At 39.8% G+C, this 22,125-nt stretch overlaps 2 protein-coding genes across 4 annotated transcripts in view; one reads left to right on the top strand and one right to left on the bottom strand.

Moving 5' to 3' along the window:
• The window catches only part of LOC133656311 (cdc42 effector protein 4-like), a 59,699-nt gene extending 47,324 nt beyond the window's left edge, over positions 1-12,375 (bottom strand). Inside the window, exon 1 of the mRNA XM_062057335.1 lies at positions 12,169-12,375. The gene's annotated coding sequence lies outside the window, so the exon portion shown is untranslated. The remainder of the gene's footprint in view (positions 1-12,168) is intronic.
• The window catches only part of LOC133656312 (integumentary mucin C.1-like), a 36,119-nt gene continuing 26,224 nt past the window's right edge, over positions 12,231-22,125 (top strand). For all 3 annotated transcript variants that reach the window (XM_062057339.1, XM_062057340.1, XM_062057338.1), the window contains exon 1: positions 12,231-12,463. In XM_062057339.1, coding sequence (XP_061913323.1) covers positions 12,432-12,463 — 32 coding nt within the window. In that variant the 5' untranslated portion in view covers positions 12,231-12,431. The remainder of the gene's footprint in view (positions 12,464-22,125) is intronic.

Raw genomic sequence — 22,125 nt, 5'->3', positions numbered from 1 at the left:
GCGCATACGTCATCATACCGCGACGTTTTCAAGCGGAAGTTTCCTGGGAAGTTTAAAATGTCACTTTATAAGTTAACCCGGCCGTATTGGCATGTGTTGCAATGTTAAGATATCATCATTAATATATAAACTATCAGACTGCGTGGTCAGTAGTAGTGGCTTTCAGTAGGCCTTTAAAGTGCACTTTTTGTACAGAACGCCACTACAATAGTTTAAAACAAATAGAGTGCACTTTTGTGCATGATGTCACTACGATGACATATCAAAACAACACTAAATTAAAATGCACTTTTTGTACAGAACGCTTTTGACATATTACGGTTGTCTGTTCAACATCTTCCCGCTTGAAGCCAACCCACCGCCAGACGATGGGCCCCCTGCTGTTTTTCTTGGAATTCATTATTCTTCCTTCATTTGTTACTAGATTCGCACCTTCTTTCTCTCGTATTACCACACCGCTAGCATCACAGCTAACGTCACCCATGTCGCTACCTCTCTGCTCGGTGAGGGTGTATGACGTTGCGCGTTGCAGTATGTGACGTATGTAAGAAGGTGCGCTTGTTTTATGTCTCTGTGAGAAGGAGAGACAAGAAAGAGTGAGAAGAGCCTGTAGTGTAATGCCCGCAGCTAAAAGCAATGCATGAGAACGTATACTCCAATATCACCATATAGTCATTTTCTATATCGTACAGAGACAAACCTGCGATATATCGAGTATATTCCATATATCGCCCAGCCCTAATGCACATTATTTCCAGGCTTTCGCGGGCCACGTTAAAATAACGTGTCGGGCCGGATCTGGCCCCTGGGCCTTGAGTTTGCCACCGGTGCTCTAGAGCTTCGGTCGGCTGAACTTCATGGAACGATGACGTGAAGCCCACTGTAGTTAGTTTCTAGGCGTGGTCAGGGCGCCGTCATTGCACCACTTCTTCACCAAAAAAAAAACAAAGAGCGCCAACGCCAGGATCGTAACAAAAAGACGATTATACAAATCGGAGGGTAAAATAACAGGTTCGTTCCTGTGTTAAGGTCTGGAACCTTCTCTGTGAAACAACCGTAACAATAGCAAACAACACTGGCATGTCTACGTGATTACAAGCTGACATCACGAAATCATTCCACTGATGACACATGTTGCACTCACACTATTATGTTAGATCCACTATGGACTGGACTCTCACACTATTATGCTAGATCCACTATGGACTGGACTCTCACTATTATGTTAGATCCACTATGGACTGGACTCTCACACTATTATGTTAGATCCACTATGGACTGGACTCTCACACTATTATGTTAGATCCACTATGGACTTGACTCTCACACTATTATGTTAGATCCACTATGGACTGGACTCTCACACTATTATGTTAGATCTACTATGGACTGGACTCTCACACTATTATGTTAGATCCACTATGGATTGGACTCTCACTATTATGTTAGATCCACTATGGACTGGACTCTCACACTATTATGTTAGATCCACTATGGACTGGACTCTCACACTATTATGCTAGGTCCACTATGGACTGGACTCTCACAATATTATGTTAGACCCACTATGGACTGGATTCTAGTTAATTGAAATACTGGATATTGTTCAAAGGAGGTACATTTTAATTGAAAAACTTGCACACAAAACACAAATGCGCAGCAAACTATTTACAATATAGCTCTTTTAAACAACTTCACAGTGAAGTCATATAATGGAGAGTTTGGAGCAGTTTTTGTTTGATGAGGTTTGACTGGACTTTCACGGATGGATGACCTATTTTACTGTACGGGAGAAAATAACCTGGAATATGTCAACTATTCATGCAGTGACAAATAGTAATCACTAACAAGCAGTTTACCTTTAACTCTGATTCCTTTTTTTAGTATGATCAAATGCAACCTTGAAGTTGGCTGAACAGTTTTTTTGTTGGACACTATAGTAAGTTTAGTTTTTAAGTATTATATTAAGTATAGTATAGTTTTTACATTTTCCCGAGGGAACTCTCCTAAAGGAATCAATAAAGTACTATCTAACAATTGAAGTCTATGGGCTCAAATATGGTGGACAAACTGTGAAGTGATTTGTCAACCTTATCAGAACAACTTCTGGTGTTGACACAAGCCTTTCACTCCCCCCCAACGTGACGCATCCTTCACAGGGATAGTGATTAACTGTGACTTGGTTTTTCATAGAAACTGTCTGAGGACTTCCTTAGCAACAGTCATATTTTGTCCAGACTTCTTCAAAAATGTACAGTTTAACTGTACTAATGAATGAAAAAACGTACGTACTGACTTTGAAAAACACCGGTACTTTTTTCCTCATGACATTGCTGGTAATATGAGCCGAGGGGTGCATGTGAGTCAACGCACACACATCGCACTTACAAGCAGAAACAATGTGGAGACAGAAAAGGGAGAATGGACATATTTTGCCTTAAAGGCCTACTGAAATGATTTTTTTTAAATTTAAACGGGAATAGCAGATCCATTCTATGTGTTATACTTGATCATTTCGCAATATTGCCATATTTTTGCTGAAAGGCTTTAGTAGAGAAAATCGACGATAAAGTTCGCAACTTTTGCTCGCTGATAAAAAAAAAGCCTTGCCTGTAGCGGAAGTAGCGTGACGTCACAGGAGCTAGTATTCCTCACAATTCCCCGTTGTTTACAATGGAGCGAGAGAGATTCGGACCGAGAAAGTGACGATTACCCCATTAATTTGAGGGAGGATGAAAGATTTGTGGATGAGGAACGTTACAGTGAAGGACTAGAGAGGCAGTGATGGACGTATCTTTTTTCGCTCTGACCGTAACTTAGGTACAAGCTGGCTCATTGGATTCCACACACTCTCCTTTTTCTATTGTGGATCACGGATTTGTATTTTAAACCACCTCGGATACTATATCCTCTTGAAAATGAGAGTCGAGCACGCGAAATGGACATTCACAGTGACTTTTATCTCCACGACAATACATCGGTGACACACTTAGCTACTGAGCTAACGTGATAGCATCGTTCTCAAATGCAGATGGAAACAAAATACATAAACCCCTGACTGGAAGGATAGACAGAAGATCAACAATACTATTAAACCATGGACATGTAACTACACGGTTAATAATTCTCAGCCTGGCAAAGCTTAACAATGCTTTTGCTAACGACGCTGAAGCTAACTTAGCAACTTAGCAACCGGACCTCACAGAGCTATGATAAAAACATTAGCGCTCCACCTACGCCAGCCAGCCCGCATCTGCTCATCAACACCGTGCTCACCTGCGTTCCAGCGATCGACTGCGCGACGAAGGACTTCACCCGATCATCCGTGGGTTTTGGCGGCTAGCATCGGCTAGGCGTCTGCTATCCAAGTAAGTAGTCCTTGTTGTGTTGCTGCAGCCAGCCGCTAATACACCGATCCCACCTACAACGTTCTTCATTGCAGCCTCCATTGTTCATTAAACAAATTGCAAAAGATTCACCAACACAGATGTCCAGAATACTGTGGAATTATGAAATGAAAACAGCTTTTTGTATAGGATTCTACGGGCTCCGAATACTTCCCTTGCCCTCGTGACGTCACACGCATACGTCAGCATAATAAAACGTTTTCAAGCGGAAGTGTGGCGGGAAATTTAAAATTGCACTTTATAAGTTAACCCGGACGTATTGGCATGTGTTGCAATGTTAAGATTTCATCATTGATATATAAACTATCAGACTGCGTGGTCGGTAGTAGTGGCTTTCAGTAGGCCTTTAAAAGTAGCATATATTAATGCAGTATGAAGAAGAATGTTTTAATGTAGACACATAGAATCATCATACTGCTGTGATTATATGCATCAAGTGTTCATTCAAGGCTAAGGCAAAATATGGAGATATATATCGTGTATCGTGACATGTCTTCAAAATATCGAGATATTAAAAAAAGGCCATATCGCCCAGCCCTAATAGATTATTTTTGGGTCTCAAATTTCAGAGCATGTATTTTGACACTTAGCGAGGAGAACACGGTGGATGTGGAACTTGATGATTGGACGTGTTCCACTGTGGTAACTATCCATCAACATGTCCTTTAAACCATTGGGGTTTTCCACTTTGAGACAAAACAAGCTTATAGGTCATTTATTAAAAACAACGGCAGATGTTTAAGGTACTTGCCCAGTGGATGGATTAGAACAGCCTTGCATAATTAAATGAACCAAAAGACCAATTTGAATGGACTCTCAGTGGAATATTAGTTACCACATACTTGAACAAAGTGCAAGAGACGTGGGCTTTCAAAGCAACTCCTCCCACCCTGGTGAATACGCGCTCTTTCCAGCACAAACCATGACATCATGCAGGCAGCTCGCCAGCTTCCTCCAAGCAAAAGCTCAGTCACATTTTTTTTTTTCCCACCCCAAAATCAACACAACACAATCACTGACGGGAGGCTCACCCAGCGTGACCTTTGGCTTGTTACTGTGTAGGCGGGGGTGGGGGGTGGAGGGTCAAAGCGCAACATTGGTCCATGCGTCCAAGCTGTTGGGTTGTAAAAGCGATGTTTTGGACATTAAAGTTAGGCCATGGACGAACTTTGACAGATGCGAGGGTTAATTAGCCAGGAAGTTAACAACAACCGGAACAGGAAGTTGGATCTCACAGCCTTTGTTCTTGACTTCCATCCATCCTAATATTCAGGTTATTGACGACGATAGGAAGCTTCTAGATTCAAGCATGTGTTATTATCCTCAATGCTCATACTTCATCTTTAACTATGAAACTTTTCCCCCAGCAACCTGCAGCTGTGAAACATTGCAAACCTACCGTATTTAAATAATTTAGGTTTGCTTATTGTTTTTATTGGATAGTAGTCTGTTTATTTCAATTCTTATTTTTTGTCTTTATTACTTGCAGTGTTTCCCACACATTCATTTATTTGTGGCGGCCCGCCACGAAAGAATTACGTCCACCACAAATTTAAAAAAAATAAAAAAAATAAAAATAATAATAATAATAATTAAAAAACAAAATAATAATAAAAAACATTGCTAGCATAAACATTGTTTTGCTCAAGCTAACTGTGTCCAAAGTGCGGCCTGGGAACCATTTGCAGCCCATGGCCAATTTTTTAACGGCCGTTAGCATTCTAATACTAGGCAAGGCAAGGCAACTTTATTTGTATAGCGCTTTTCATACACAAGGCAGACTCAAAGTGCTTCACAGACAACAAAGTGAAATGAAAGAAAATAAAAGCAAAATTAAAATGCAGACAATAAAAATAAAAACAGTGCAGACGTTAAAAGTTAAAAGATTAAAAGACTTAGCTGAAAGCTAAGGTGAACATAAAAGTCTTCAGTCTAGTTTTAAAAGTAGTGAGAGTTGGGGAGAGTCTGACATCTTCAGGAAGTTTATTCCAGCTATGTGTTGCATAGTGACTGAATGATGATCTCCCTTGATTTGAGTTTACTCTTGGAACCGCTAACAGATTGGTCTCAGAAGATCTTAGTGATCTAGAGGGCGTATATAGTGGGAGCATATCAGTGATATACTTGGGCCCTAGACCATGTAGTGATTTATATGTGAGCAGGAGGATTTTGAAATCTATTCTCTGATGTACAGGGAGCCAATGTAAGGATTTAAGAATTGGTGTAATGTGCTCACATTTTTTGGTCTTTGTTAGAACTCTAGCAGCAGCGTTCTGAACAAGCTGTAGCTGCCTGACAGTTTTTTTGGGAAGACCTGCAAGGAGACCATTACAATAGTCTAGCCTACTGGTAATAAAGGCATGTACAAGTTTTTCTAAGTCTTGAGCTGACATGAGCCCTCTAAGTCTTTTTACATTTTTGAGGTGATAGTAGGCCGATTTTGTTACTGATTTGATGTGACTGTCGAAATGTAAATCAGAATCTAAAATAACCCCAAGATTTCTGGCTTTATTTGAGGTTTTCAGGGACAGTGATTGAAGGTGTTGGATGACTTTAAACCTTTCTTTTTTAGCACCAAAAACAATTATCTCAGTTTTATCTTCATTTAGTTGTAGGAAATTTTGGCACATCCAGTGTTTGACTTGCTCAATGCACTGGCACAGAAGATCTATGGGGCGATAGTCATTTGGTGATAGCGCTACATAGATTTGGGTGTCATCGGCATAGTAATGATGGTCAATGTTATTATTTTGCATGATTTGTCCTAGTGGGAGCATATAGATGTTAAATAAAGTCGGCCCCAAGATTGAACCTTGGGGGACTCCACACGTTACGTTGGTTGGTTCTGATACAAAGTCACCAATGGAAACAAAATAGTTCCTATCTTGTAGATATGACTTGAACCAGCTTAAAACTGTGCCTGAGATCCCCACCCAGTTTTCCAACCTGTCCAAAAGTATTGAGTGGTCGACAGTGTCAAATGCAGCACTGAGGTCCAAAAGCATTAATACTGAAGTTTTGCCAGAGTCAAGTTAGCATGCTAGCTTTTTAAACAATAACTTTAGGTACACGCCTCGGAGTAATATATTTTGCTACCTAACACATGTTACAGGTAGCATTTTAGCATGCTAACATAAACATGCTAGCTTTTTTTGGCTAATTTAGCAGGTATAGACACTTGAGTGTCATATATTTTGGTGTTTCACTAATGCTAACTGCAATAATTATTGTTAACACAATAGCATAGTACTGTTAGCGTTCTATTTTTGTATTTTTTAGCTCATTTTGCTCATATTTTTGGTTACTTCACACTATCTGGCCAGAGTACGTATGGTCAACAACAGACTTTTGCTAGTGTTTATTTACAAGTTAAAATGCATAAAAAATGAAAAAAATGTGTTCTTGTTTTACTGTTACTTGACGAATGGTACCTGTTAGCTTGCTAGCTTTTTTTTATTAGCTAATTTTGTAGGTGAGGTATGCTCTTGAGTCATATTTTGGTACTTGATGCTTGCTAATGTTAGCATGCTAGCTTTTTAAATTATATTTTCAGGTACACACCTCAGAGTAATACTTTTTTTTGTCCTCTCCAGCTTCTCAGGCAAATCATATAGTTGATGTAGATGCCCATATAGGCTGTTCAAATTTACTTTACAAAAGAGAAGTGTAGGATACTTCCCTTGTTGCCTTATTTGTATTTGACTTTATTAAATGTATTTATATTAGAAACACAACATGTGTATATATATCAAAGGGTGCAAAGTCTGCAGGCAGTAGGAAACACATGGTTAAGTGTAGGGAGTAAAACTGATGGCAGTCTAAAGTTCAAGATTTTTGGAGCTCTTTGTTCAGTGGATCAGATGTTTGATGAAGCTCTGTGTCTATCTACCACCACTACTGTTTTCTGTTTATTTGTTACTGACTGTGGCAGGACACCTCTGCCTCTGTTTCACTTTATGTTGCTGGTAAATAATATGGTTGTAGTAGTAGGCTAAAGTTAAATTATTTAGTATGCACTAATTAAAGGGGCAGAGCTTTAAGAGACATTTTAGCTTTTATATTTTATAAGATATATTTTTTGTAAGAACCACAATTAATAAATATCAGTGAATAACTTATTGTTCAAATCTGTATATAAATATGTACATAAAGTGTTGTAATTATATTGTAAAATGGATGGATGGATGGACGTTTAAAACAAAACTGTTATTATTAATTTAGTAAGTATACATTTTTTGAGCCTTTTTAGAGAAAATCAAATCATTGTAGTAAATTATGCAAATTAATTGATGATGTCATGGTGACCACGCCCACAGCCAGGCCCCCACCGCCATAGGTATCTTGGCAGTTTATGGGAAACACTGACTTATGTGATTTATTTTTATTCTATATTTGTTTCCACTACCGCAAGTTGGAGTCCTTGATCTCGTTATTTGCAAATATAATGACAATAAAGTCCATTCTATTCTATTCTTCTATTTGCATTTGTATTGTTCCATTTGTAGTGTAATAATGTTCATTGTCATTTCTGTATTATTATTTATTTCCCTAACTGCTTGTTTGCTACCACTTTTACTATCATATTTGTTCATATCCTATTTGCTGATGTTGTTCTATTGTTGTTGTTGTTGTTGTTATGTTTGCTGTTGTCTCTCTGTCTTATATCCCTCTTGTCCCCACAGTTTACCCCTCTGTCTTGCTTTTTTTTCTCTTTCTATCCCCTCCTGCTCTGGCCCGGCTGCACCAAATAATAATATAAATCCGTTTAATAAAGTCAAATACAAATAAAGCAACAACAGAATCATCCCACACTTCTCTTTTGTAAAGTGAATTTGTACAGCCGATATGTGCATCTATATCAACTATATGATTTGCCTGAGAAACTGGACAAGACAAAAATGAAAAAAATGAATTACATTTAGTGAGAAAATATGAAGTACTTTATTGACACATATTTCCAGGTGTTTGCGGGCCAGATTTGGTCTCCGGGCCTTGAGTTAGACACCTGTGTATTAGAGCAGGGGTCCCCAACCTTGTTTCCACCAGGGACTGGTTTAATGTATGCATTACGTTCACGGACTGGCTTACTACGTGTGGCAGATAAAAATAGCAAAAAAATGTGCCTTTGGCTACAATGTGAAAGTTAAGTCGGAGAAAATGCGGTAGATTATAAATTAACTAGATTATAAATTAACTAGATGAGGCAATTCCTGAAGGAATTGCATGTGAATGCTCCAATGCTGACAGAATGAAGTATGCAAGTAAGAATAGTTTGAATGTTGGAATGTTTTGAATGTTGAAGCATTTGAATTTCCAGGAAAACCGGAATTTGGTTTGGAACTTGGGAAAGACTTAGTTTGAATGTCCAGGATGAGTGGAATATGTTGAAGGTGGTGACAAATGTTGGAATTGTGGAAGTGTGAAAAATGGATAATTCATTTGGAATGGGGAAAATGTCCCTGAAAACTGAGAATTCTTGGAAATCCGGGATTTTTTTTTTACAGTTTTTGAAAGGGAGCACACAATTCTTGAACAGGCTGAATATTTTGAAGTTGGAACGGTTTGAGTGGGAGTTGTGAAACTTTGAATAATGTCCCATTCTTTTCAATGGGAATTTCATGGAAATTTGGGGATTTCGGGATAAGAGGAAATTTTTGGGAAAATGCAAAAAAATGTGAATGTTCTGAATGAGTTGAAATGGTTGGTGATTTTTCAAATCGGTCGAGAAATGTTGAAGCAGTAACATTTTTAATTGAGAAATGGTATTAAGGAACTCCTGGAATTTCGGGAAAATTGGGGATTTTTTCCAGTTCGAAAAACAACTTTGTTTTTTGTAGTGATTAATAGGAAGGTTTTGACGGTGGAACTGTTGAATTGGGTTGAAAAATGTGGAAGTAGTCGCCAGAAAAAGGGTCAAAAAAGGGTTGGAAAAAACTGGAATTCTGGGAATTACTGGAATTTTTTAATATATTTTTTTTAAATTATAGTTTCAATGTCCAGGATGACTGGAATATGTTGAATGGGTTGAAAAATGTGGAATGAAAATTGGCCAATTAATTTTGAATGGGAAATATGTCCCGGAAAACCTGGGATTCTGGGAAATCTGGGAATTCGTCAAGGGAAAGCCTGCGATTGGAATGGTTTGAATCGGATGAAAAAAGTGGAAGGTAGAGCGTGCCAAAATCTGGAGAAGAAGAAGAAGTTTTTTACAGTTTTTGAAAGGGAGCACACAATTCTTGAACAGGCTGAATATTTTGAAGTTGGAACGGTTTGAGTGGGAGTTGTGAAACTTTGAATAATGTCCCATTCTTTTCAATGGGAATTTCATGGAAATTTGGGGATTTCGGGAAAAGAGGTAATTTTTGGGAAAATGCAAAAAAATGTGAATGTTCTGAATGAGTTGAAATGGTTGGTGATTTTTCAAATCGGTCGAGAAATGTTGAAGCAGTAACATTTTTAATTGAGAAATGGTATTAAGGAACTCCTGGAATTTCGGGAAAATTGGGGATTTTTTCCAGTTCGAAAAACAACTTTGTTTTTTGTCCTGATTAAGATGAAGGTTTTTGACGGTGGAACTGTTGAATTGGGTTGAAAAATGTGTAAGTAGTCGCCAGAAAAAGGGTCGAAAAAGGGTTGGAAAAAAACTGGAATTCTGGGAATTACTGGAATTTTTAAAAAACATTTTTTTAAATTATAGTTTCAATGTCCAGAATGACTGGAATATGTTGAATGGGTTAAACAATGTGGAATGAAAATTGGCCAATTAATTTTGAATGGGAAATATGTCCCGGAAAACCTGGGATTCTGGGAATTCGTCAAGGGAAAGCCTGCGATTGGAATGGTTTGAATCGGATGAAAAAAGTGGAAGGTAGAGCGTGCCAAAATCTGGAGAAGAGGAAGAAGAAGTTTTTTACAGTTTTTGAAAGGGAGCACACAATTCTTGAACAGGGTGAATATTTTGAAGTTGGAACGGTTTGAGAGGGAGTTGTGAAACTTTGAAAAATGTCCCATTCTTTTCAATGGGAATTTCATGGAAATGTGGGGATTTCGGGATAAGAGGAAATTTTTGGGAACATGCAAAAAAATGTGAATGTTCTGAATGAGTTGAAATGGTTGGTGATTTTTCAAATCGGTCGAGAAATGTTGAAGCAGTAACATTTTTATTTGAGAAATGGTATTAAGGAACTCCTGGAATTTCGGGAAAACAGGGATTTTTTCCAGTTCGAAAAACAACTTTGTTTTTTGTAGTGATTAATAGGAAGGTTTTGACGGTGGAACTGTTGAATTGGGTTGAAAAATGTGTAAGTAGTCGCCAGAAAAAAGGGTCAAAAAATGGAATTCTGGGAATTACTGGAATTTTTTTTTTTTAACTTGAAAAAAATGATGGTTTCAATGTCCAGGATGAGTGGAATATGTTGAATGGGTTGAAAAACGTGGAATGAAAAATGGCCAATTCATTTTGAATGGGAAATATGTTCCGGAAAACCTGGGATTCAGGGAAATCTGGGAGTTTTGGGAATTCGCCAAGGGAAAGTCTGCGATTGGAATGGTTTGAATCGGATGAAAAAATTGGAAGGTAGAGCGCGCCAAAATCTGGAGAAGAAGAAGAAGTTGAATAAAAAATAGATGAATTTTGGTGTAGAAAACCATATTAATTAATATAAATAATTAATTAATAATTAATACTAGAGAGATACTAGATACTAGAGAGAGAGAGGAGCCAGATGAGGTGGTTCGGGCATCTGGTCAGGATGCCACCCGAACGCCTCCCGAACGAGGTGTTTAGGGCACGTCCGACCGGTAGGAGGCCACGGGGAAGACCCAGGACACGTTGGGAAGACTATGTCTCCCGGCTGGCCTGGGAACGCCTCGGGATCCCCCGGGAAGAGCTAGACGAAGTGGCTGGGGAGAGGGAAGTCTGGGCTTCCCTGCTTAGGCTGCTGCCCCCGCGACCCGACCTCGGATAAGCGGAAGAAGATGGATGGAATTAATACTAATTAATGTTGTTGTGCGGCCTGGTAGCAAATGTGTCACGGACTGGTACTGGTCCCCGGACCGGTGGTTGGTGACCACTGTATTAGAGAACACCTCGGAACTAAGCAATAAAATGTTTGAAATCCAAGACGGGGACGCTGTGTGAGCTTCTGGTGCACAAAGTGTGTGTTCTGGTGTGCAAAGAGCATTCCAAGTTACATAACAGGCAACAGGGAGTGTTGTTCCTCAGCCAGCCATTCCATCTGCCTGTGATTAAATCACATCCTCTTCAATACTACATCTATTGTCTTTACATGCACTATATTCACTTCCCTTATATCCATACATCAAGTTAATAGTCGTGATTGTTGTCATAGCACTAGCAGGAGTAGTTGAATGTGCTAGTTTGAATGAAAATGCAATTATTTCAATTACAAAGGGGCCTTTTTTATCTTTGTTGTGCACTTTGTAACGTACCAACGTCCGTGACGTCACAGCTAGCGCGAACCACGCTCCGACATGCTAAAAGTGAAAAAAATAAATAAATAAAATAACTTCCTAAAAGTGAACTATCTGTAAATATTGGACAATAATGATATCGATAATATATATTTAAAAAATAAAAAAATTGGCTGTGAGTCATGTCGCGGGTGGTCATTGTTGCGTTAACGAGTCAAGCAGCGTTCGAATAAGACAACAAAAAAATAGTTATTAACTTTACAACTACAAAACCAGTGCAAAGTTAGCATAATCAAGAAGCACATTTGAAAAAAGAGAGATTTCTTACCGTTACTTGTGCTCCGAAAAAAAGAACCGGAAGTCCCACGGGGTTTAGTCCACAACTTGTGCCCGCACGAGAGCGCAGCGAGGACGAGCCGGACCCGGACGGTCCTCGGTTCTCCTCTTTGGTTCTCGGCGGTGGAAGCGCGGCTTGTTGTCCGCCGTGCGTACTACTTCCACGTCTCTCACCGTGTGTGTGAGTGTGTGTTTGACAGGGGCGTAGCTCCCCCGCCGAGGGGTAGAGAACCACCCATTCCCGCCTACTCCAACATGGCCGCCATCCCGCCACAACTATTACGGAGGTAAAATCAACACACACTCGCTGAGTTAAAACTAACACCAACTCGACAAATACCACTCAAACTAACTGTTATCAAAGCCAAGAAGCGGTATGTACCCTAAAAAAAAGACTTGAACAATGATATCCATGCTTATTAACATGTTACTAGCATGTTAGCTAATGCTAATGTTAGCATGCTAGCTTTTGGAACAATATTTTTAGGTACACACCTCAGAGTAATATATTTTGGTACTTGACACATGTAACACGTAGCATTTTAGCATGCTAACATAAGCATACTAAAAAAAGACTTGAACAATGATATTCATGCTTATTAACATGTTACTAGCATGTTACTACTTGATGCATGCTAATGTTAGCATGCTAGCTTTTGGAACAATATTTTTAGGTATATATATATATATTCATATATATATATATATATATATATATATATATATATATATATATATATATATATATATGTGTATATATATATATATATATATATATATATATATATATATATATATATATATATATATATATATGTGTATATATATATATATATATATATATATATATATATATATATATATATATATATATATATATATTACTCTGAGGTGTGTACCTAACAGATGCATGCTAACACATTAGCATGCATCAAGTAGTAACATGCTAGTAACATGTTAATACGCATTAATAACATTGTTCAAGTATATATATATATATATATATATATATATATATATATATATATATATATATATATATATATACACACTACCGTTCAAAAGTTTGGGGTCACCCAAACAATTTTGTGGAATAGCCTTCATTTCTAAGAACAAGAATAGACTGTCAAGTTTCAGATGAAAGTTCTCTTTTTCTGGCCATTTTGAGCGTTTAATTGACCCCACAAATGTGATGCTCCAGAAACTCAATCTGCTCAAAGGAAGGTCAGTTTTGTAGCTTCTGTAACGAGCTAAAGTGTTTTCAGATGTGTGAACATGATTGCACAAGGGTTTTCTAATCATCAATTAGCCTTCTGAGCCAATGAGCAAACACATTGTACCATTAGAACACTGGAGTGATAGTTGCTGGAAATGGGCCTCTATACACCTATGTAGATATTGCACCAAAAACCAGACATTTGCAGCTAGAATAGTCATTTACCACATTAGCAATGTATAGAGTGTATTTCTTTAAAGTTAAGACTAGTTTAAAGTTATCTTTATTGAAAAGTACAGTGCTTTTCCTTCAAAAATAAGGACATTTCAATGTGACCCCAAACTTTTGAACGGTAATGTATATATATACCTAACACATGTTACACTTAGCATTTTCGCATGCTAGCCTAAGCATACCCTAAAAAAGACTTGAACAATGATATTCACGCTTATTAACATGTTACTAGCATCCGTGAGTTAACTAGCTTGTTTTTCACGTGAAGCAATTTAGCAAGCTAAGGGGCTTGCACCTCAGCGTCAAATATTGTTGTTACTTGACAAATTCTACCTTTTAGCATGCTAGCTTTTGTATTAGCTAATTTTGTAGGTAAGCTCTTATGTCATATTTTGGTACTCGATGCAACCAGTGCAGTGTTTCCCGCACATTCATTTATTTGTTGCGGCCCGCCACGAAATAATTAAGGCCGCGACAAAAATTATTTTTTATTTTTTAAATTTTTTCAAAATTTTTTAAAATGTTTTTATTCTTATTTTTATTTTTTTTTGTCCTGTCCAGCTTCTCAGGCAAATCATATAGTTGATGTAGATGCCCATATAGGCTGTTCAGATTTACTTTACAAAAGAGAAGTGTAGGATCAAGATTTTTGGAGCTCTTTGTTCAGTGGATCAGATGTTTGATGAAGCTTTGTGTCTATCTACCACCACTACTGTTTTCTGTTTATTTGTTACTGACTGTGGCAGGACACCTCTGCCTCTGTTTCACTTTATGTTGCTGGTAAATAATATGGTTGTAGTAGTAGGCTAAAGTTAAATTATTTAGTATGCACTAATTAAAGGGGCAGAGTTTTAAGAGACATTTTAGCTTTTATATTTTTATAAGATATATTTTTTGTAAGAACCACAATTAATACATATATTTCAGTGAATAACTTATTGTTCAAATCTGTATATAAATATGTACATTAAGTGTTGTAATTATATTGTAAAATGGATGGATGGATGGACGTTTAAAACAAAACTGTTATTATTAATTAGTAAGTATACATTTTTTTGACCCTTTTTAGAGAAAATCATATCATTGTAGTAAATTATGCAAATTACTCGAAGATGTCATGGTGACCACGCCCATAGCCACGCCCCCACCGCCACAGGTATCTTGGCAGTTTATGGGAAACACTGCAGTGTTGCCAGTGGAAAAACATTGTTTTGCTAAAGCTAACTGTGTCCAAAGTGCGGCCTGGGAACCATTTGCAGCCCATGGCCAATATTTAAACGGCCGTTAGCATTCTAATACTAGCGTGCTAGCTTTTTTGCTAGTTTTGCAGCGTCAAATATTTTGTTACTTGACGAATGATACCTGTTAGCATGCTACCGTGCGTGACTGCTCGCCGTCTGTTCGCTGTTGCGAAAAAGCTAAGTAGCGCTCTATCTCTAGCTAGCTGCTAAGCTAGCGCGGAGAAAGGCAGCGCCGGTCAGTAAGAAGCTACTCCTACAGACCGCGACCACTTCCCTGAGGACAGCAGGAACTTCACTCGGTGACAGAAAACACTGTGAGTAATGGCTTCCTGCGCGTCTTGCACCATACTCACGGAGAGGTTGGCTCTGCTAGAGGGCCGTGTCCGCCAGTTAGAGCAGAGTAATGTCGTAACTTTAGATGTTGCGGACACATCTGCTAGCGTTAGCTGTAGCGAGCTAACTAGCCCAGCTTGTAGCAGTCCTAAGCGGCCTACAAGCTACGGTGTACCGGTTGAGACGCATAATAGATTTAGCTCTTTAGCTAGTCCTACACCCCAGTCTACCGGGCACCACACCTTAGTTATAGGGGACTCCATCACCCGAAACATAAAGCTTAGCAAACCAGCCACAATAAAGTGTATCCCCGGGGCCAGAGCACCTGACATTGAAGCTAATCTTAGGGAGCTAACTCGCAACAGGCCTAGTAAACACGTACGACAGGCTAATCGCACCACTAATTATGCGAATATAGTTGTACACGTTGGCTCCAATGACACTAGAATGAGACAGTCAGAGATTACAAAGAGAAACATAGCCAGGACTTGTGATCTCGCCAGAAAGATGTCCAGGCATCGAGTAATTGTCTCTGGCCCCCTGCCTGCGAGAGGCAATGATGAGAGATATAGCAGATTAGTCTCGCTTAACAAGTGGTTGGCTAGCTACTGTAGGACGCAGGGACTAACGTTTATTGATAACTGGCCCTCTTTCTGGGGCAAACCAGGCTTGCTGATGAGAGACGGCCTTCACCCTAACCAGGAAGGCGCCATCATCCTGTCTAGAAACATAGACTACTATTTAAGTCTCACTTGACTGACTACACTAGAGCAAGCCCGGTCACAGGCAATTACAATGTCTGTTAGTCCGGGTGAGGAGTCAGTTAAGCTAGAACTAGCCAGCGCCAGGCTGGATAATCCATGTACGCATAGCAATTCTCTTAGAATAATACACAATTCACATAATGTTTTTTCTGTTGTGTCTGTGTCAGAGGTGGACATGCATTCTACTGAGGTGGCAAATTATGATATGTCCAGTCTATTGCAGCACCAAGCAAACAATCGGAAAATTCCCGTCATATCAATTCCTAGATATGGTCGAAACTATTTAAAGTGCACTACGCATAATAAACGCAACATTGTTAATATTGCCACTACGGATAATCTTAACAAAAACTCGTCAAAACAGCCCAATACCTATAATATGGGCTTTTTAAACATAAGATCATTGTCTCCCAAGGCGTTATTGGTTAATGAGGTCATTAGAGACAACAATCTTAACGTCATTGGTCTTAGCGAAACCTGGCTCAAACCGGACGAATTTTTTGCGCTCAATGAGGCATCTCCTCCTAACTATACGAATGCGCATGTTGCCCGCCCTCTTAAAAGGGGAGGGGGTGTCGCACTAATATACAATGAAAATTTCAACCTTACCCCTAACCTAAATAATAAATATAAATCGTTTGAGGTGCTTACTATGAGGTCTGTCACACCGCTACCTCTCGACCTGGCTGTTATCTACCGCCCCCCTGGGCCCTATTCGGACTTTATCAGTGAATTCTCAGAGTTCGTTGCTGATCTAGTGACGCACGCCGACAATATAATCATAATGGGGGACTTTAATATCCATATGAATACCCCATCGGACCCTCAGTGCGTGGCGCTCCAAACCATAATTGATAGCTGTGGTCTTACACAAATAATACATGAACCCACGCATCGCAACGGTAATACAATAGATCTAGTGCTTGTCAGGGGTGTCACCACCTCCAAAGTTATGATACTTCCATATACTAAAGTAATGTCCGATCATTACCTTATAAAATTTGAAGTTTTGACTCTTTGTCAACAAGCTAATAATAATAATAACTGCTATAGCGGCCGCAACATTAATGCTGCCACAACGATGACTCTTGCTGACCTACTGCCTTCGGTAATAGCACCATTCCCAAATTATGTCGGCTCTATTGATAAACTCACTAACAACTTTGACGATGCCTTGCGCGAAATTATGGATAGTATAGCACCGCTAAAGCAAAAAAGGGCCCCTAAAAGGCGCACCCCATGGTTTACAGAAGAAATTAGAGCTCATAAATTATCATGTAGAAAACTGGAACGCAAATGGCGCGCGACTAAACTTGAGGTTTTCCATCAAGCATGGAGTGATAGTTTAATAACTTATAAACGCATGCTTACCTTAGCTAAAGCTAAATACTACTCAAATCTCATCCGCCTCAACAAAAACGATCCTAAATTTCTGTTTAGTACAGTAGCATCGCTAACCCAACAAGGGACTCCTCCCAGTAGCTCCACCCACTCGGCAGATGATTTTATGAATTTCTTTAATAAGAAAATTGAACTCATTAGAAAGGAGATTAAAGACAACGCATCCCAGCTACAACTGGGCTCTATTAACACAAATACGACTGTATATACGACGGACACTGCCCTCCAAAATAGTCTCTCTATTTTTGATGAAATAACATTAGAGGAATTATTACAGCGTGTAAGTGGGATAAAACAAACAACATGTTTACTTGACCCACTTCCTGGGAAACTTATCAAGGAACTGTTTGTATTATTAGGTCCATCAGTGTTAAATATTATAAACTTATCACTTTCCTCCGGCACTGTTCCCCTAGCATTCAAAAAAGCGGTTATTCATCCTCTGCTCAAAAGACCTAACCTCGATCCTGACCTCATGGTAAACTACCGACCGGTCTCCCACCTTCCGTTTATTTCCAAAATTCTCGAAAAAACTGTTGCACAGCAGCTAAATGAACACTTAGTGACTAACAATCTCTGTGAACCTTTTCAATCCGGTTTCAGGGCAAATCACTCTACGGAGACAGCCCTCGCAAAAATGACTAATGATCTATTGCTAACGATGGATTCTGATGCGTCATCTATGTTGCTGCTTCTTGATCTTAGCGCCGCTTTCGATACGTCGATCATAATATTTTATTAGAGCGTATCAAAACACGTATTGGTATGTCAGACTTAGCCTTGTCTTGGTTTAACTCTTATCTTACTGACAGGATGCAGTGCGTCTCCCATAACAATGTGACCTCGGACTATGTCAAGGTAACGTGCGGAGTTCCCCAGGGTTCGGTTCTTGGCCCTGCACTCTTTAGTATTTACATGCTGCCGCTGGGTGACATCATACGCAAGTACGGTGTTAGCTTTCACTGTTATGCTGATGACACTCAACTCTACATGCCCCTAAAGCTGACCAACACGCCGGACTGTAGTCAGCTGGAGGCGTGTCTTAATGAAATTAAACAATGGATGTCCGCTAACTTTTTGCAACTCAACGCTAAGAAAACGGAAATGCTGATTATCGGTCCTGCTAGACACCAACATCTATTTAATAATACCACCTTAACATTTGACAACCAAACAATTAAACAAGGAGACTCGGTAAAGAATCTGGGTATTATCTTCGACCCAACTCTCTCGTTTGAGTCACACATTAAGAGTGTTACTAAAACGGCCTTCTTTCATCTCCGTAATATCGCTAAAATTCGTTCCATCTTGTCCACTAGCGACGCTGAGATCATTATTCATGCGTTCGTTACGTCTCGTCTCGATTACTGTAACGTATTATTTTCGGGCCTCCCTATGTCTAGCATTAAAATCAATCAATCAATCAATCAATGTTTATTTATATAGCCCTAAATCACAAGTGTCTCAAAGGGCTGTACAAGCCACAACGACATCCTCGGTACAGAGCCCACATACGGGCAAGGAAAAACTCACCCCAGTGGGACGTCGGTGAATGACTATGAGAAACCTTGGAGAGGACGGCATATGTGGGTAACCCCCCCCCTCTAGGGGAGACCGAAAGCAACGGATGTCGAGTGGGTCTGACATAACATTGTGAAAGTCCAGTCCACAGTGGATCCAACACATCAGCGGGAGTCCAGTCCACAGCGGGGCCAACAGGAAACCATCCCGAGCGGAGACGGGTCAGCAGCGCAGAGATGTCCCCAACCGATGCACAGGCTAGTGGTCCACCCGGGGTCCCGGCTCTGGACAGCCAGCACTTCATCCATGGCCACCGGACCTATGCAACTCCCCCTCGCAAGGGACAGGGGAGAAGAGGAGAGAAGAAAAGAAACGGCAGATCAACTGGTCTAAAAAAGGGGGGGTCTATTTAAAGGCTAGATTATACAAATGAGTTTTAAGATGGGACTTAAATGCTTCTACTGAGGTAGCATCTCTAACTGTTACCGGGAGGGCATTCCAGAGTACTGGAGCCCGAATAGAAAACGCTCTATAGCCCGCAGACTTTTTTTTGGCTCTGGGAATCACTAATAAGCCGGAGTTCTTTGAACGCAGATTTCTTGTCGGGACATATGGTACAATACAATCGGCGAGATAGGCTGGAGCTAAACCGTGTAATATTTTATACGTAAGTAGTAAAACCTTAAAGTCGCATCTTAAGTGCACAGGAAGCCAGTGCAAGTGAGCCAGTATAGGCGTAATATGATCAAACTTTCTTGTTTTTGTCAAAAGCCTTGCAGCCGCATTTTGTACCAACTGTAATCTTTTAATGCTAGACATAGGGAGGCCCGAAAATAATACGTTACAGTAATCGAGACGAGACGTAACGAACGCATGAATAATGATCTCAGCGTCGCTAGTGGACAAGATGGAACGAATTTTAGCGATATTACGGAGATGAAAGAAGGCCGTTTTAGTAACACTCTTAATGTGTGACTCAAACGAGAGAGTTGGGTCGAAGATAATACCCAGATTCTTTACCGAGTCTCCTTGTTTAATTGTTTGGTTGTCAAATGTTAAGGTGGTATTATTAAATAGATGTTGGTGTCTAGCAGGACCGATAATCAGCATTTCCGTTTTCTTAGCGTTGAGTTGCAAAAAGTTAGCGGACATCCATTGTTTAATTTCATTAAGACACGCCTCCAGCTGACTACAGTCCGGCGTGTTGGTCAGCTTTAGGGGCATGTAGAGTTGAGTGTCATCAGCATAACAGTGAAAGCTAACACCGTACTTGCGTATGATGTCACCCAGCGGCAGCATGTAAATACTAAAGAGTGCAGGGCCAAGAACCGAACCCTGGGGAACTCCGCACGTTACCTTGACATAGTCCGAGGTCACATTGTTATGGGTGACGCACTGCATCCTGTCAGTAAGATAAGAGTTAAACCAAGACAAGGCTAAGTCTGACATACCAATACGTGTTTTGATACGCTCTAATAAAATATTATGATCGACGGTATCGAAAGCGGCGCTAAGATCAAGAAGCAGCAACATAGATGACGCATCAGAATCCATCGTTAGCAATAGATCATTAGTCATTTTTGCGAGGGCTGTCTCCGTAGAGTGATTTGCCCTGAAACCGGATTGAAAAGGTTCACAGAGATTGTTAGTCACTAAGTGTTCATTTAGCTGCTGTGCAACAGTTTTTTCGAGAATTTTGGAAATAAACGGAAGGTGGGAGACCGGTCGGTAGTTTACCATGAGGTCAGGATCGAGGTTAGGTCTTTTGAGCAGAGGATGAATAACCGCTTTTTTGAATGCTAGGGGAACAGTGCCGGAGGAAAGTGATAAGTTTATAATATTTAACACTGATGGACCTAATAATACAAACAGTTCCTTGATAAGTTTCCCAGGAAGCGGGTCAAGTAAACATGTTGTTTGTTTTATCCCACTTACACGCTGTAATAATTCCTCTAATGTTATTTAATCAAAAATAGAGAGACTATTTTGGAGGGCAGTGTCCGTCGTATATACAGTCGTATTTGTGTTAATAGAGCCCAGTTGTAGCTGGGATGCGTTGTCTTTAATCTCCTTTCTAATGAGTTCAATTTTCTTATTAAAGAAATTCATAAAATCATCTGCCGAGTGGGTGGAGCTACTGGGAGGAGTCCCTTGTTGGGTTAGCGATGCTACTGTACTAAACAGAAATTTAGGATCGTTTTTGTTGAGGCGGATGAGATTTGAGTAGTATTTAGCTTTAGCTAAGGTAAGCATGCGTTTATAAGTTATTAAACTATCACTCCATGCTTGATGGAAAACCTCAAGTTTAGTCGCGCGCCATTTGCGTTCCAGCTTTCTACATGATAATTTATGAGCTCTAATTTCTTCTGTAAACCATGGGGTGCGCCTTTTAGGGGCCCTTTTTTGCTTTAGCGGTGCTATACTATCAATAATTTCGCGCAAGGCATCGTCAAAGTTGTTAGTGAGTTTATCAATAGAGCCGACATAATTTGGGAATGGTGCTATTACCGAAGGCAGTAGGTCAGCAAGAGTCATCGTTGTGGCAGCATTAATGTTGCGGCCGCTATAGCAGTTATTATTATTATTAACTTGTTGACAAAGAGTCAAAACTTCAAATTTTATAAGGTAATGATCGGACATTACTTTAGTATATGGAAGTATCATAACTTTGGAGGTGGTGACACCCCTGACAAGCACTAGATCTATTGTATTACCGTTGCGATGCGTGGGTTCATGTATTATTTGTGTAAGACCACAGCTATCAATTATGGTTTGGAGCGCCACGCACTGAGGGTCCGATGGGGTATTCATATGGATATTAAAGTCCCCCATTATGATTATATTGTCGGCGTGCGTCACTAGATCAGCAACGAACTCTGAGAATTCACTGATAAAGTCCGAATAGGGCCCAGGGGGGCGGTAGATAACAGCCAGGTCGAGAGGTAGCGGTGTGACAGACCTCATAGTAAGCACCTCAAACGATTTATATTTATTATTTAGGTTAGGGGTAAGGTTGAAATTTTCATTGTATATTAGTGCGACACCCCCTCCCCTTTTAAGAGGGCGGGCAACATGCGCATTCGTATAGTTAGGAGGAGATGCCTCATTGAGCGCAAAAAATTCGTCCGGTTTGAGCCAGGTTTCGCTAAGACCAATGACGTTAAGATTGTTGTCTCTAATGACCTCATTAACCAATAACGCCTTGGGAGACAATGATCTTATGTTTAAAAAGCCCATAT

Source organism: Entelurus aequoreus, linkage group LG08 (assembly GCF_033978785.1).
Source record: "Entelurus aequoreus isolate RoL-2023_Sb linkage group LG08, RoL_Eaeq_v1.1, whole genome shotgun sequence".
Lineage (NCBI taxonomy): Eukaryota > Metazoa > Chordata > Actinopteri > Syngnathiformes > Syngnathidae > Entelurus > Entelurus aequoreus.
This window is presented reverse-complemented; position numbering and strand designations above follow the sequence as displayed.